This window comes from Diadema setosum, chromosome 2 (assembly GCF_964275005.1).
Source record: "Diadema setosum chromosome 2, eeDiaSeto1, whole genome shotgun sequence".
Taxonomy (NCBI): domain Eukaryota; kingdom Metazoa; phylum Echinodermata; class Echinoidea; order Diadematoida; family Diadematidae; genus Diadema; species Diadema setosum.
In genome coordinates this window covers 21,069,435-21,084,378 of record NC_092686.1, presented here as the reverse complement: position 1 = coordinate 21,084,378, position 14,944 = coordinate 21,069,435, and the positions used below count along the sequence as shown (strand labels likewise).

The 14,944-nt window shown below is 38.1% G+C and overlaps 2 protein-coding genes across 4 annotated transcripts in view; both read right to left on the bottom strand.

Annotated features, from left to right (window-relative positions):
- The window catches only part of LOC140246225 (mitochondrial 10-formyltetrahydrofolate dehydrogenase-like), a 647,794-nt gene that overhangs the window by 90,758 nt on the left and 542,092 nt on the right, over positions 1–14,944 (bottom strand). The gene's annotated exons all lie outside the window — the stretch shown is intronic.
- LOC140246226 (uncharacterized) overlaps positions 1–14,944 on the bottom strand; it is a 53,714-nt gene that overhangs the window by 1,990 nt on the left and 36,780 nt on the right. For 2 of the 3 annotated variants that reach the window (XM_072325679.1, XM_072325681.1), the window contains 2 exons: positions 12,719–12,921; positions 3,521–3,631 (listed from right to left, as the gene is read on the bottom strand). In XM_072325679.1, the coding sequence (XP_072181780.1) occupies positions 3,521–3,631; positions 12,719–12,921 (314 nt within the window). The remainder of the gene's footprint in view (positions 1–3,520; positions 3,632–12,718; positions 12,922–14,944) is intronic. The other variant, XM_072325680.1, reaches the window with a different exon arrangement.

Sequence of the window (14,944 nt, the reverse complement as noted above, 5' to 3'; positions counted from 1 at the left end):
CTTCAAAACAACATTTTGGGGAGAGTTCAATGACCTTTGACCTTTATTGGAAATCGATCCTGAATCCTGTATAATATGTAATCACTTTCAATTATTACTCAGACTTAAAATGCAACCATTAGGAGATATTGTGTACAATCAAGCTGGACATAAAATTCATTCTATGAAGGCTAAGAGTTACAGGTTGGAGCCGAAAATTAACTTTTTATTGATTTTCTAGGTTATGATGCCAAGGTCATTGACATATAAGACTTTAAGTATTGTAAAAGACATAGCCTTCATGTGCTTATTTGAAACTACCTGAAGTCTTACTACCAACATGCTCAAACTCTTAAGTTGGAAGAAAATCAATATTCTATGTGCCAAGAAGCACACACATCCTGCTATTAATCAATGTCAAGATGTTTAGTGCTATCTTTAGTAATGTGTCAAGGTCAAATGATACGCATGTAATGACAGCACTATTGTACATCAGAAATGTACATAAGATGTGAAAGTTATAAGCTTTAGGTCATCACTGTTCCTGAAATAATAACCAATGGAAAGTTATTCTAAGAACACATTCATGCATAGCCATTGTGGAAAATACACCAAATCATTGTTTTCATATGCTTTTCAGATTCATTTTCAAGGTCATTGCCACCAAGTACATTTTTTTCAGTATCATATTCTTTGAGTACATATTACAGACTACGCTCACTGTAAATATCACAGTGCTACACCATTTAACCTAAAAGTTATGAGAATTTGAAATGTGGTCTTAAGCTCATATGTGTCATTTGACGTAAAATTGGTGGTTTTACGGCCATTTTCGACAGTGTAAATAACCAATATAACATTCCGGTAGCAAAATTTCTTTGGTAACCCAAGAAAATATAGCTAATGGCCAATCAATACACAAAAATTGATGTTGTTACTAGGTGGGACGAAGGGTGATCTGTGACCTTGAACTTGGCATTTTTGGTGACCCTGTGCACGTAAACCGAGGGTCAAACTCGGGTCAAATCTAACTTTTCTTGTACAGGCCATCAAGTTCTACCAATTTGAAGACAATGAACATTCTACCCCAACCAACTAGGCTACAGCTGTCAATCAAAAATGCCAAATTTTATTTATCCTCATTTCTGTGACCCTACATTGGTTGCTAGGCAAGGCTGTATCTTAGCAACCATTTGACCTTGGGGCAAAATATTTCAGGGTTTTCCATCAGACACTCTGGGGAACATTTGGTGCGAATTTAATTTCCTTTGACATGCCGTGGTGGCTTCATTTTGGGGTAAAACAGCTAGGATTTGGAGAGAACATCACTTAACTGATTATCTGACCATTAACCCGTTGAAGACAAGTCCCGAGTATACTCGGGCAGGTGTCTATGGGAAATGCATGTTGTAGCAAAATCAAACCGTCCTCAACGGGTTAATCAAAAAAAGATATTTTCTCCAAAATTTGAGATACAAGGTCTTGTCACACAAGCGATGACATACATGTACATACAGCTCTTAAGAATATGAACTAAAGGACATTTGTAGAGAGTTCAAAATAAATATCTACTTGTCTGAGAGAGTTCATGCAGATAGCAAAAATGAATGTCTGTCACATTTCAGTCAACACGGTAACCACAACAGCATGGAATTCTTTGCACTGTGTGGAAACATTTCGTTCCATGAGACCAACTGCACCAGGGAAGTACATAGTGTACCAGAGTATATTCTTCTACATTTTAAATGCTCAGAATATTCTGTATCTGTTATCCATGTGCTGTCCTTACATCAATACCAGACAATACATGTGCACTAGATCACTGAGAACTGCAATGCTACCGTAATAACATCTCCCCTCTATAATTTGACTGTAAGGTCTTTGTCACTCCTACATGTTATAATCATTATGGTAAATAAAGACTTGCATAAATAGTGTGTCCATGGGCAGATTTACACACTTAATTCATTCTTATCCCTGTAAAGAGATTTCCTGCATAAAAATCCCCCCCCCTTTCACAAAATAAAGCAAAGACAACAAAGCATCTTGTTCTCATCCCAAAACCTCAACTGCCCCTCCCCAATCACCAGCTAGCTAGCACAGCTTTAGTTAATCCCTGCAATCCAGGGCACAATAAACCTGCTATACCACAGCCAGACCACAATAGGAGCATGACTGAAGATCCACAACAGCATTTCACATCCTTAATCCAGCCCTTTGACATAACCCCCCAATTTGTTGCTCTACTACTCTTGAAAACTGTGGTGGAGGCTCTTTGCAAAACCAGACCACAATGCCAAACAAATGAGGGCTCTCTTTTCATCTCTCAACCAGCAGATACAACACAGTAATATAGCTTTATTGAAGTTTCTGAGCGATGTGATAAAATATGTTTGTGCATTCCCCCTCCCCCTCCCACATGTCTTGTCTCATCCTTCTCTTAAAGGCCTTATCAAATTTTGTAGGTGAGCTCCAGTCTCAAATAACACGTCTCATGTTAACACACGTCTTATGTTATTTGTGAATGATAATAAGAAATTCTGATTTTGAGCTATCAACTGCCTTTAAGATTGACTGTAAATCCATTACCATTCAAGTATCCTACAACTGATCAGTCAGTCCACAATAGTATTATTTCAAGGCTAGTCAAGTTTCAGTAATAAAAACAAACAAAAAACAATCATTCCACACAAAACTTCCACCAAAACATACTCCCCCCTCAAAAAAAAAAAAAAATCTAGTATCATTTGAAAGTAATGCATTTGCTCTCTTCTGTTAGATATCTAAGAAGCATCGTCGCTAACCTTACACTGTAACATTGTGAAGGTACGTGTACTGTCATTTCCACTTCTTTTATGTCCTTTGCAACTTGCAGATAGATGTCAATGTACATATAAACTTGAATCAAATACAAAGGGACAGTTGTTTTCATCCGAGAGGTATTCAACATGACTGAGTTTATGGTAGGAATTATCAAATAACATATTTTACAAGTGACAAACGACACTGCAACTATCTTTGTATTAATACAGTTGTACCTCCTTTGACATAATCTTGGTAAAATAGCCAAAGTTCTAGAACTCTCTGCAAATTGAATGCCCTGACTGAATATCCCCTTACACACATACACACACATGCACAGTTTCTGTAAAATGGCAGCTTACTACAGCTGCACCGAGAACCTTCAAAGACACCTACATCAGAAATACAGGATGTGGTATCCTAATAGGAAGTCACAAAGGAAGATCAGCCATTCCCATCCTCACTCGGTCTCTCTCTGTTGCCGGTACATTTCACAACTGTTGAGTGCTTCCAACACTCAATACATCCAGTCTGTTAAACAACAAGTAATTTTTTCCGACAGTCATATTTTAAATGTAGTATGTACGGAGGATGGATAACTTGATAATGCCATTTGTTTGCAAATCATTTGTCTATGCTCTGTTGCCTATAGCTGGGTAACCTTGCAGGCAGGACACAAGGGAAGAAGGCCTAGCACAACGGACAGTAAGAGGGCGCTACTGAACCCATCTTCATTTACCTCTGCCTCATATCGTTTCCTGTCGACGCAGGCCTTCTCCTGGAATGGTGACTTCTCGCTGTCTGTCATCGAACTCCACTTCATCCCACACGCCTTGGTGATCTCACTCGCCTGTTGTTAGCCAACGACAGAAAGACAAGGGTTACGACAGGTTGCGAGAGCCAGAGCTGGCCAATGTCTAGCCAAGTGTAAACTATACATATCAAAACTAATAGACTACAAGTATGAGATGAAATGGAAAGAAAGGGAAAGTGAGAGACAAAGAAATTGGCACAGATTGATAGTACTACTTACCATGCGGCTTAAAGGGATCATATAGTTTTGGCTGAGACGTAACTTTAGGATTCTAACATTCTTTGGTGAGATAACGAGAACCCTCTTATGAAATATGAAAGAGCATGTGATTCCAAAAGGAATTCACCGTTTATTTGATAAAAATTGGTTTGGAAATGAAAGTAAAAAAAAAACCAAACAATCCTCATCTCTACCAATACTATACCATCTCTTTAAAGGTAAGTATGGAATGAAATAATTCAGTGTTAAACAAGTCATGTTTTTATACACACTCTTACTGTGACTGTTTATTTGTTGAAAGACACATTTGATAGAACCTGGCACTGAGCATGTATGTTTTCAATAAAATATTGAACAAGTGATTTGGTTCTAGCTTTATAAGACATATGTTATGAGGCAGCATCCGCATTCTCTGTCTCTCTCCTTCTTTGTTCCTTTACAACACATTTTGTACACACTAGTACCCTAACAAATTTTATGCAGCACAAAAGGTCACTTTTATGAGAGCTTCTTTTGGGTGATCAACCTGCACAATTGTATTCAAGGATAACTTCAGAAGACACAATGGTTGTATACACAAAGCAATGTCCAGAAGAATCCCATTGAAAATGCATGCAGTGAAATGGGCACAACTACTACTCATGTTCCATTAAGATGTGAGAAGCAATCATTAGCAAAGTAACACATATTGTGATTCAAGAATAGAATCACCATGGGCGAGTTGACATGGCTACATGTATTCACTGTACATGACACAAATCTTGTAGATTCTGCATGTGTTCCTATATTACACACCTGTATGGGCTTACACGAACATGGCACATGCACTACCATGTGGTTTACGGGAGTGTGTATCTAATACTCCAGTTGGTGCTACACACACAAACTACTCCTGCATTCACAAGGGGAAGGGGGAGTAAACGATGAATGAAGCATTAGGAATACATAACCAATTCACATGCAGCTACAGTGGTTAACGCACAAGATCCCTCAGGTCATTAACCAATCACGAACCATCTCAACTCGATTAACAACCCTGTGCTGCGGAGATGGGCGTTAGCATGAATGAACCATACCAGTCATACTTTGAAGCATACGAGCCTGGGACACATCAAGATATAGGTCATCTGACCTCGGATGGGGATATTACACAATGTAATCTGTCTTTTCATCCCCACGAAAAATTGAGGTGTAACTTGTGCCAAAAAAAAAAAAAAAAAAAAAAAAAGAGTAGAATGTATGTACACATTTGTATGATGGCTAACTCCTCATAATTTAAATAAGCAGAGCTAACCTGATATTACATGTTCATTGAAAGTAAATCATCATCATTACCATGAGAAGTCAAATCTCAATCTTCCATGGATAACAGCATTTATTCACTTTGGAGATACAGGAGTAACATCACTGAAGGTGTCTTAAAATTAGTTACAATATAGCTCAAGATATCACCGAGATAAAATGAAAGTACACCAAATAACTTGGTCCTTATACACCCTACGACAATAAACCTAAACTGTAAAATGCAAATTTGTGTGAATCTTTACTATGGGAACTAGAAGCTCACATAGGACTTGAACCAAATGAAAATCATGGCCATTGGTGACAGTACATGTTTTTGGTGACCATAGATGGGGAAACCAGATATGTTGGAAAATTATGCATTATTAAATGCAGCCCTATCTTGTTTAATGCAACTGATTGGGGAAAAATATCATGCACACCACTGCCTCTTTCCAAAGGCCCATTTATATGTTTGGTGAAATAGTGTGTGGTACTTTGTGTGATATTTTGTAATGTGAATGCAAGCAAGCTTTGTGAATGCAGGGTGGTCCACAACTTGAAATTTGAGCTTGTTGCCAGCTCAGAATCTGAGAATATTGCAGAAATTGTATGTGCGCAGAGCGCATCACGAGCACGTAGTATGCAGTATTTCACAGCTAACCTCTCTTTGTGCTGCTTACATTAAGTGTTCTCTCTCATGTTTTGTACACAAATATCCAAGTACCAGGTAGTTTGATGTTTCTTATCTTTTGCACATGTTTTCCAAATGTTTGAATACATTTTATTTGAGCTTGTTGCAAATTCTTGAGGATGTTGCATGGCATGTTGCTGGCTTTTGAGGATGTTGCACAAGAAATTGAGCATGTTGCAGCGACATGCTGATACCAAGTAATCAATTCACAAGTTTTATCTCCATAATGCTTTAAAGTAAGTCTCGTCATGCAGCAACTACTCAACATAGAAAAGTATCGAAAATACACTGTAAAATTAAATCCACATCATTAAAATATATAAGATGTTTGTTTTTTCCTAAAATCTAATTGGACTGTACTAAGACTTAAAACTACACACTATCACAAATATCTACAAAAAGAACAAAATACTAAAGACTGCCTACATGTCTATAGGCACCTACCATACAGTTGTATTTCAGATATTATGCTATACATAGCAAAATTTCCTGAAACTCCAATCAACTCTCCCACCCCCCCCCCCCCTTCAACAGCAACAACAAAAAAAAAAATCCCACCTAACCGAGCAAGTATTTCAGAATATAGCACAGATACAAGTAATATCTAATGGCACTCTATATTCATTGGATTTGAGCAGGCACTGCATCAAACCTTGTATGCACATTTACAAGCCATTGAGATCATGGAGGGCAATGCACAGGGATTTTTATACTCCAAGGGCAGAGCCTTAATAATGCATGTGATGTTAACCGCTAGCACCCTTAAATATTAACACACTGATCATATTCTTGTTACATTCTGTAAAGCCTTTATACACACAGTAGTCATACTGATTTCATGGTAGAGTATTTCTGAAGTTCTGCACTCATTAAGTATTGCTACATTCTATGCTCACATTTGAGAAGAGTGTGCCATTTCATAAAGTTATCATTATACAGACAGATGCTTTAATCCCATTGAGACACCATTGATGTATGTTAGATACCAGAAGCATTGACATGACATTCAGAATATCATGCACGTGAACAGTAAGTGCATGAATATCCTTCCCTGCTAGTTCTTGACAACTGAGTCATGAAGGATAATTTTCAGTAAAACTTAATTCCTAGACAAATTTCACAGAAGGCTCTGATCACTCCGGGACACTTTGGTATATTCACTTGGAATCATTTTCTCCACCTCAATTTACAGTGAAACCAGAAATTTTTGCGCACATGAAATTTCCACGAATTTTGCAGGGGCCAAGATTTACAAACTTATAATACACATAGAAGCTCTTGTCTACACTACGTATTGAATGCCAGTGGCAATTTGCGAAAATTCCATGCCCCGAAAAAAGGCCGTCAGCTACAATTCACAAAAATATCATGCTACGAGTATTTCTCATTTACAGTATATTGAATAAACACAATCTTTCCTCAGCGAACATATATGTAGCTTTACATTTGTGGTATCCTTGGGTGCGCTCATGCTCAACTTTTTTTAAAATTACATAATCACGCTTTTGAAACCAGTTAAGCTCAAAATATACTGCAATGCATCTCATTTTGACATTTTACACATCGTTTCAGAATGCTGATTCAAAACATGCAAAAAAGGTGCGTTTACATCTGCAATTCTCCAAAAACATGGTTCTTGGGCGAAGTACAAATGCAAAATCATGTATTACTATAGAGATGTTTATGTTGAAGACCTCTCCATGCCTTTCTGGTTCACATGGAAATGCATGTGCCCAGCCAGCCAGCCCTTTCCAATATTGCACAATGTGCAATTTGCACATGTGCTTTCTAGTTCGAGCTCCCTCGCTGCATTGGTAAGTACGCAGACACATATGCATGAACAGCTTGCTACAATTGGGGTTTATCGTTTTTCAACAATTTTCCACACCTTTATTGTATCAATTTGTTATTTGATAGAGCTAGACGTCTGTTGACAATGAGTAACATCAAAGGTCACAGGTGACTTCCGTTATAACCACGTACCTGGACGGCAGTTTTCTTTTATTATATCAAAATTTCATTACAGCCAAACAAATAAAGTATATAAAAATATATGTAGATAACTAAAAAAAAAAAAAAAACAGAACTCAATCTTTACTTCGTTGTAACGAAATTTTGTTATGATCGTTTATGTGATAATGGGAATGGGATGGCAAACAACGTACATACATGCACACGCTCAATTGAAAACTTCTGAGAAAGCGTGGCAGTGCGTCCCAATTTCACCTGCCTTCTTGGGTTAATGTAGCAAGCGCATGCACAGTGCATGTTTGTGAAATTGGCCCTTTCTCAACCTTGAAGAAAATGAACATTTAGCACTACCCCTGTGAACGGTGTTTTGGATGAGCGTTTCAAAGTGCTGATTCTGCCTTCACAAATTGAGCATAAATATACCCTTCATATCACAGAGGCAGAGCATGACACACATGTATGCAAGCAACCCTAGAGCTGTCATGCACATTGTAATGGAGATTGTCATCAGTGGAAATATGTCGCCTTTCCATTAGGTTTTCTACCTTGCATTAATTGTGAAAAAATGCACTTGTGAGAAACTTGGAAATGCACAGTAGTATATCATGTTAAACCCCTATGTGATAAGAACCTCCTTCATTGCACTTATGATGTTTAATTGCTTCTCCTATGAAGTAAAATTATATCCAGAGTTGCAAGGAAAAGTGCTTAGAAATAAGAACATTAAAAAAGGAAATGATAAGAGAACCAGATACCTAGTGGGTCCCAGGCAAGCCAGATCATAATAACAGTTTCAAATATAGGGCACTGCTGGAGACAAACTACCAAATGTGAAAAGCCATAGCCCAGTTGTCCAGAAGGCTAACTTTTTGAATGTCTTCTGACAAATTTGGTGAGAACTGTTGTTTGTTATTGTTGTTTTTTGTTTTTAATGAGAATATTCTGACTGTTTCTACTTGCAAGAATGTATTTCCTCCCTAATGAGGATGGATTGGTAAGGACCACCCTGAATCCCTAGGCGTGTCTTCATCAGCCCGAAGTTCAAACTAGTGGGATATTTTGCGGTCTTGGAAAATAGCCCGATACAGCGAATGTGCGTCTTCATCAGCTCGTACAGCCCGCTTGGGGAAATTAGCCCGAAAATTGACGCATGCGCACTTTGCATCATTACTCTGGTTAGCTGGCGGTTCGAAAGTGGATAATGCTTTCCATAACCAGCTGGCTAACCAGAAGCGCAGAGGGATCGAGAAAATTTCGGGCTGATAGAGACGCACACGAAATAGCGCTCTAGTTCATGAACTAGACCAAGATTTTGGGGGAAATTTCCTTGACTTTCTTGACATCGGGCTAGTTTGGTAACCGCAAGATAGCGCACTATTTTGAAACTTCAGGCTGATAAAGACACGCCGTCTGAGACCTTTTATCACAGTCAATCTGATACAATGCATTCACACCTGTTACTCCTCACCTATCTTGACCCCGACATGATAAACTTTGTTCTAGTAGTTTTGCATTTATAAGAATTTTGGCATTATGCATGCAGTTAATGATCTCACTCTATAGGCGTGTCTTCATCAGCCCGAAGTTCAAACTAGCGGGACATTTTGCAGTTAGCCCGATACAGCGAATGTGCGTCTTCATCAGCTCGAACAGCCTGCTTCGGGAAATTAGTCCGAAAATTGACGCATGCGCACTTTGCAATATTACTCTGCCTGGCTCGCGGTTCGAAAGTGGATTTCCCCGCTCAAAATCTCCTATATCACCGTATGTACGATTCTACAACCAGGGAGGTGAGCAGTACAGCAAATTCTCTCCAAAGGGATATTAATAACGCTACTCTTTCTTCTGTCCAGTGAGGTATCTTATATGAAATTAACGAATTGCAATGTTTAAACAAATCCAAAATGCACACAATCTGCAAGAATCTTCAGCTAAGGTATGAATAGAGTGGACCAGAAGAAGAAGTTTACCAAAAAACAAACAAACAAACAAACAAACAAAAAACCAGCTAGCATGCAAGGCACTGAGTTTTAATAGGGAGGTGAGAGAAATAACCTCCCTGGTTTTAAAGATGACAACAACAGTAGGCCTATAGTACACACATGTGATCCTTCCATACACCGTGCCTGTAATTTACTATACACAATCACTAGCTGCTTGTACATGCGCTTTCCATTGCCAGCTGGCGAACCAGAAGCGTGGAGGGATCGAGAAAATTTCGGGCTGATGGAGACGCACCCAAGATAGCGCGCTATTTCACGAATTAGCGCTCTAGTTGACGAACTAGACCAAGATTTTGGGGGAAATTTTCCCGATCAAATAGCGCGCTATCTGCGTCTTCACTACACAGATAGCGCGCTATTTTGACATCGGACTAGTTTGGTAACCGCAAGATAGCGCGCTATCTTGAAACTTCGGGCTGATGAAGACACGCCTTATGATCTTGAGCATGGTTCAGTTCTACCTGCATAAAAAAAGAGTATTCAATCCAAAGAAGTCTGTGCATGATGTTTGGGCAAGATACCATATGCTGGGCAACAGAAATACCTCACTTGAGATTTTGACTTTGGGCAAAACACGGTTGATGGAATAAAAGAAATGAAAACAACTATGTGAACGTTTGCTACCATTACAATGTGATCGACTCTCTGTGTGGAGATCCATGGAGGATCAAAATTCATTTTTATGACTTACATATTGTAATAGGACAAGACTTAATTACCATATCTGTAGAAATTCTTGGAATCAGAAAGAGTAAATTTTATGAGCTATGACTGCATTCAAGAATATGGGGCTATAGAAATATGAAGTGCACTGCTACAGTCAACAAAACTACCTCTTCTCTATTTGTAATACGATAGCTTGGATTGGTTATCACTTGTTACTATGTAAAGCTGGTATTACATCACTTCCTTTCTACTTCCTGTAGTTGTCTTTTTAAATTTCCCTACGAATAAATATGATTCTATCACACAGACAAGAAAAACTGAGACAGAGCATTAGTCATACTAAGCAGATATGAGAGTGTATGGTTGAAAGGGAATACAGCTTAAACAAAGAATAATTGATTCAAAGAAGGTAAAGTCACTCTAGTACCTAAGAAATCTCGTCATTATCATCTGGCATCTATCGGTTAAATTCAATATTGAGAATGAAGCATCTTTCTGGAAAAAAAAATGCTTTTACTTTAATGAACGTCTCGATACTACACCTAATTATAAGAAACATGTAAATGACTACGTTAAAAAGCTGCATTGTGTTCCTGTTTTGGGGGTATTTGATTTCATTTTTTTTTTCTTTTTTCTTTTTTTAATATAGTAAATGGATCAGATGTGCACAAACATATGTAAAGCCTACTCTAAAATAGTGCAGAGGTTGCAGGTATTGGTTGCATGTGCTGCTGCGACTGACACAATATCTAGTAAAGTGGAGGGGGTAGGGTAAAGTAGAGAGAGAAATGAAAAGAACTGAAAAAGAGACAGAAACTCAAAAAGGAAGAGGGCAATACTTGTAGTGAGAGGGAAATGACAAAACCAGAGGGGAGAAAGACTTTAAGAGGAGGCAATATGATGAAAAGAAGAGAGAAATTCAGAGGATGAAGAATAAAACAGGATAACAGTGCACAGATAAGGCATAAAATTCTAAAAACGTATTTCACTCTAATTCCCAGTGGAGGCATTTAGCTGGATCACCAACTGGAATAATTGATCAAATCTCAGGATCTGGCGGGAAGCGACTGCAGCTAGTGTAATTTCTTACTTCCTTGATTTCCCACACCAAATCAATGTCCATTGAGTGACATGCTGAACAGCCTGGATTTGATTAATCAAGGCTCCGTAGTATCCCAAACTCAGTTTGGCTGAGCATTGACAACAAACATCTTTGGTTTCCTTAATGAATCAAGAAAAACAGCAAATTTGTCACATTCAGCTAACATTTTCAAATAACACGCCCCATGACAAGGAACAACAGTTTCCCAACATGGCCTCTAACCTACTTCATACAATGTATCTGTGCAACTTACACCTGTCATTTGTGCGTGAAGGAAGATTCAATGGGTAGCTAATATAAGACCAAAACAATAACATGGCAAACTTCAGGATGCCTCATTGAGAAAACATGCATGGGTAGTAATGAAAACAGAGATGCCCTGCACATATAAATCACGGATGAGCACTGAAATGACAGCTACAAGACAAAGCTGCTTCTCTGGTTCACATTTAATTGCAAACATGGATACGTCTCCCTTCTAGGAAAGATTTGACAGAATTATTCTCAACACGATGCATTAAAATACAACCCCCCCCCCAAAAAAAAAATACATGCATACATACACCAAAAACCACACAAATACAGACAGACAGATAACCCCCGCCCCCAACAATATTTCTGATTACGGAAGGGGATAGAATCTTCAGGATTATATGTACCATTGAAAAAAGAAGATCCCTATCAAAATGATGCTGTGAAAAAGAGCTGATCTTAATGAGCAAATGCCTGGATTATAAAAACATGCAATTCTCAAGTCTTTAAAAAAAATAATAACAACTCTCTCAATTAGCTAAATTATCATACAATAGCAAGAGGCAATTATAATAAATAATGAACACATGCTCGGGGATATATACTGTTGTGATTGCGTAAGGGTTGAAAGAAATGCTAGTCATGCTCAAATATACTTCATGTAATTGTGAAAATTAATTTTAATGTGTACATTATTTTTTTTTTCCAAAATACCAATGAAAATCTGTTCAATTTGTGTTTCAACTTTGGTACTCCTTTCACACTCTCTTGTCAGCAAACAATTTATCTGTATGAAAAATTTAAGCTACATGATAATCAAATGATATGATGAAGGGATGTCAGCATTTATACTGTACCTCATGACCGCACCTCATGAACTTTGTGTTTCACAGGGACAGAAAAATAGGACCAACTCACAGCAAGAAAGAACCTACCCTCGGGATCTGGTCTCCATCCTTCACATAGTTCTTGCGGAACTCATCCAGAAAGAAGAAGTACGCTGTCTTGGCACGCTTCACATGGGAGCCAGGCCTGTTCCTCTTTCGCCTCTTCTTGCCCTTATCTGCCAGTGGCTTGCGTCCACGCTTCTTCGGGAAGTACAGTGCCGATGGGTCTGTTCCTGACAAAGGGAGAAACTCTGCAAGAGATGAATATGCCCCAGGGCCGGGGGGAAGAGGCGAACGGGATTAAATTTGAGGGGGAGGAATACCAGAAAACAAAAAATATGACCCACCACCTTGAGTGTTTAGTGTCGTGTGTGCAATTGACTGACCACCCTGCTTTCTCCTTTCAATGAAAACTTGAAATGTTAACTGCTGGACCACAGACGGAAGATGGGTGCTGTAACCATGACAACTTCCATCCTCTAAACCTTTGATCAGGGTACAAAGGTTAACAGATACCATCATGGTGCATCTCAGATCCTAAGTTGTCTGGAAGCCATACTAGAAGTAACCATGTAACGTAAGCAAATAAAAATGATTCACAATATGGAAAAGAAATGGTTGGGTTGAGGTTTTCCAAGGGGTGACAAGCTGTAGGTGAGACAATTTAAATGTCAACTCCAATATTCAGTTCTGATGAAGTATGACTGAGATGAATGGGCAGGCAAAAAATAGAATTCACCACGACAGAAGATACACGCTAACATTGACGCATCAACTCATGGACACACTAATACACACACACACACACACACACACACACACACACACACACACAAATATATCAAGATAACAGCATTTCCTTAGATGTCATATTGACCAATACAACTTGCCCTGTCCTCCTTTTGTTCAATCCACTTACAAATGTAACTTGCCAGAGCAATGTTTTCTGTGTTCAAATTTCACTTGTAGCAAGTGACTCGTGATCATGACTTCTGTCATACATACAGCAGCAACTAAAATCATCTGCACAAAGCATTTTGTAGGAGTCTGTGTTTTGATAGACATCTTTTTAATATTTGTAGAATTTGCATAGGAACTTGCCACTTACTACATCACCCTCACTGCATCAGACCCTGCAAGAAATAAGAAATGTGTTCCTTCATATGTCCTTATATCTCGCTGAATTCGATGCGCATAAAGCACCTCAATTTCAGAGAAACTGGGGATCTATGGGGCTTTGGCCATGACCTTTACCCTCTGGACTGCATGATCCTACACATTTTGGGTATCTTTGTATGACTGTGAGGGTATGCATCTCCTTTCATACTCGAGTTACTGAGATGGTGGTGGAATACATGGGTGAATCTTGCACCATCATATGGAAAGTGCATTGCCAATGACATCCCCCCCCCCAAAAAAAAAAAAAAAAAAAAAAAATCATATAATAATGTAACATCTAATCATGCTCTTGTGTCAACTTGCATTTAATTTTCATACAATATATTCAGGTATAGATCACAGCTATTGAGAATAACATATTTCGTGTTGATTTAATGTGACTGACATCTACGTATGGATATAAAGCATGATTGTAATAAAATTGGATTACTCAAACTTTCCCTTTCTTTCAACTCAAAACAAAGGACAAAACAATATAAAGAAAATATAAAGAGAATTCCACAAAAATTCACTTTTCATGAAAATTTCACATTCCATCAACTTGATATTGACATATATTAAGGGTAGTAATTATTCCCCGTTTTTTAAAAGCAGTTAGTTAAGTGCTCTTTCATTATGCTAGAAAAGTGACAGCATGATGAATTTTCTTCATACTTTCTTTATATTGTTGTCCATATATCGTCTGTTGAGAATGAGAAGGGTGTTAAGTTATCTTGAACACTATGGGTTTTGTGACAACTTAACGCCCTTATCATTCTCAACCGATGATATGAGGTCATAAACTCAAGTAGTCTCCTTATCCAGTGGTTCCAACACCAAAACTTTTGAAATTCATAACTTTTGCATAGATTGTCAGATTTTCCTCAAACTTTCACTAATGTTGCTATGTTCACTCAATTCACATTTCTCTTGGGTTTTGGTTTCCTTTGATATATTAATTTCTGTGACTATGGCGAAAACAAATCTGGATGAGTTAAGAAAAAAAAAATTACAGAAATGAGGCTTAGTAAATGTGCAACAACATATCCCTAATATGTTGAAGAAAGGAGAGAAAAAAAAGAAAGAGAGGAAAAATATATTGATAAGTCCTCAAGA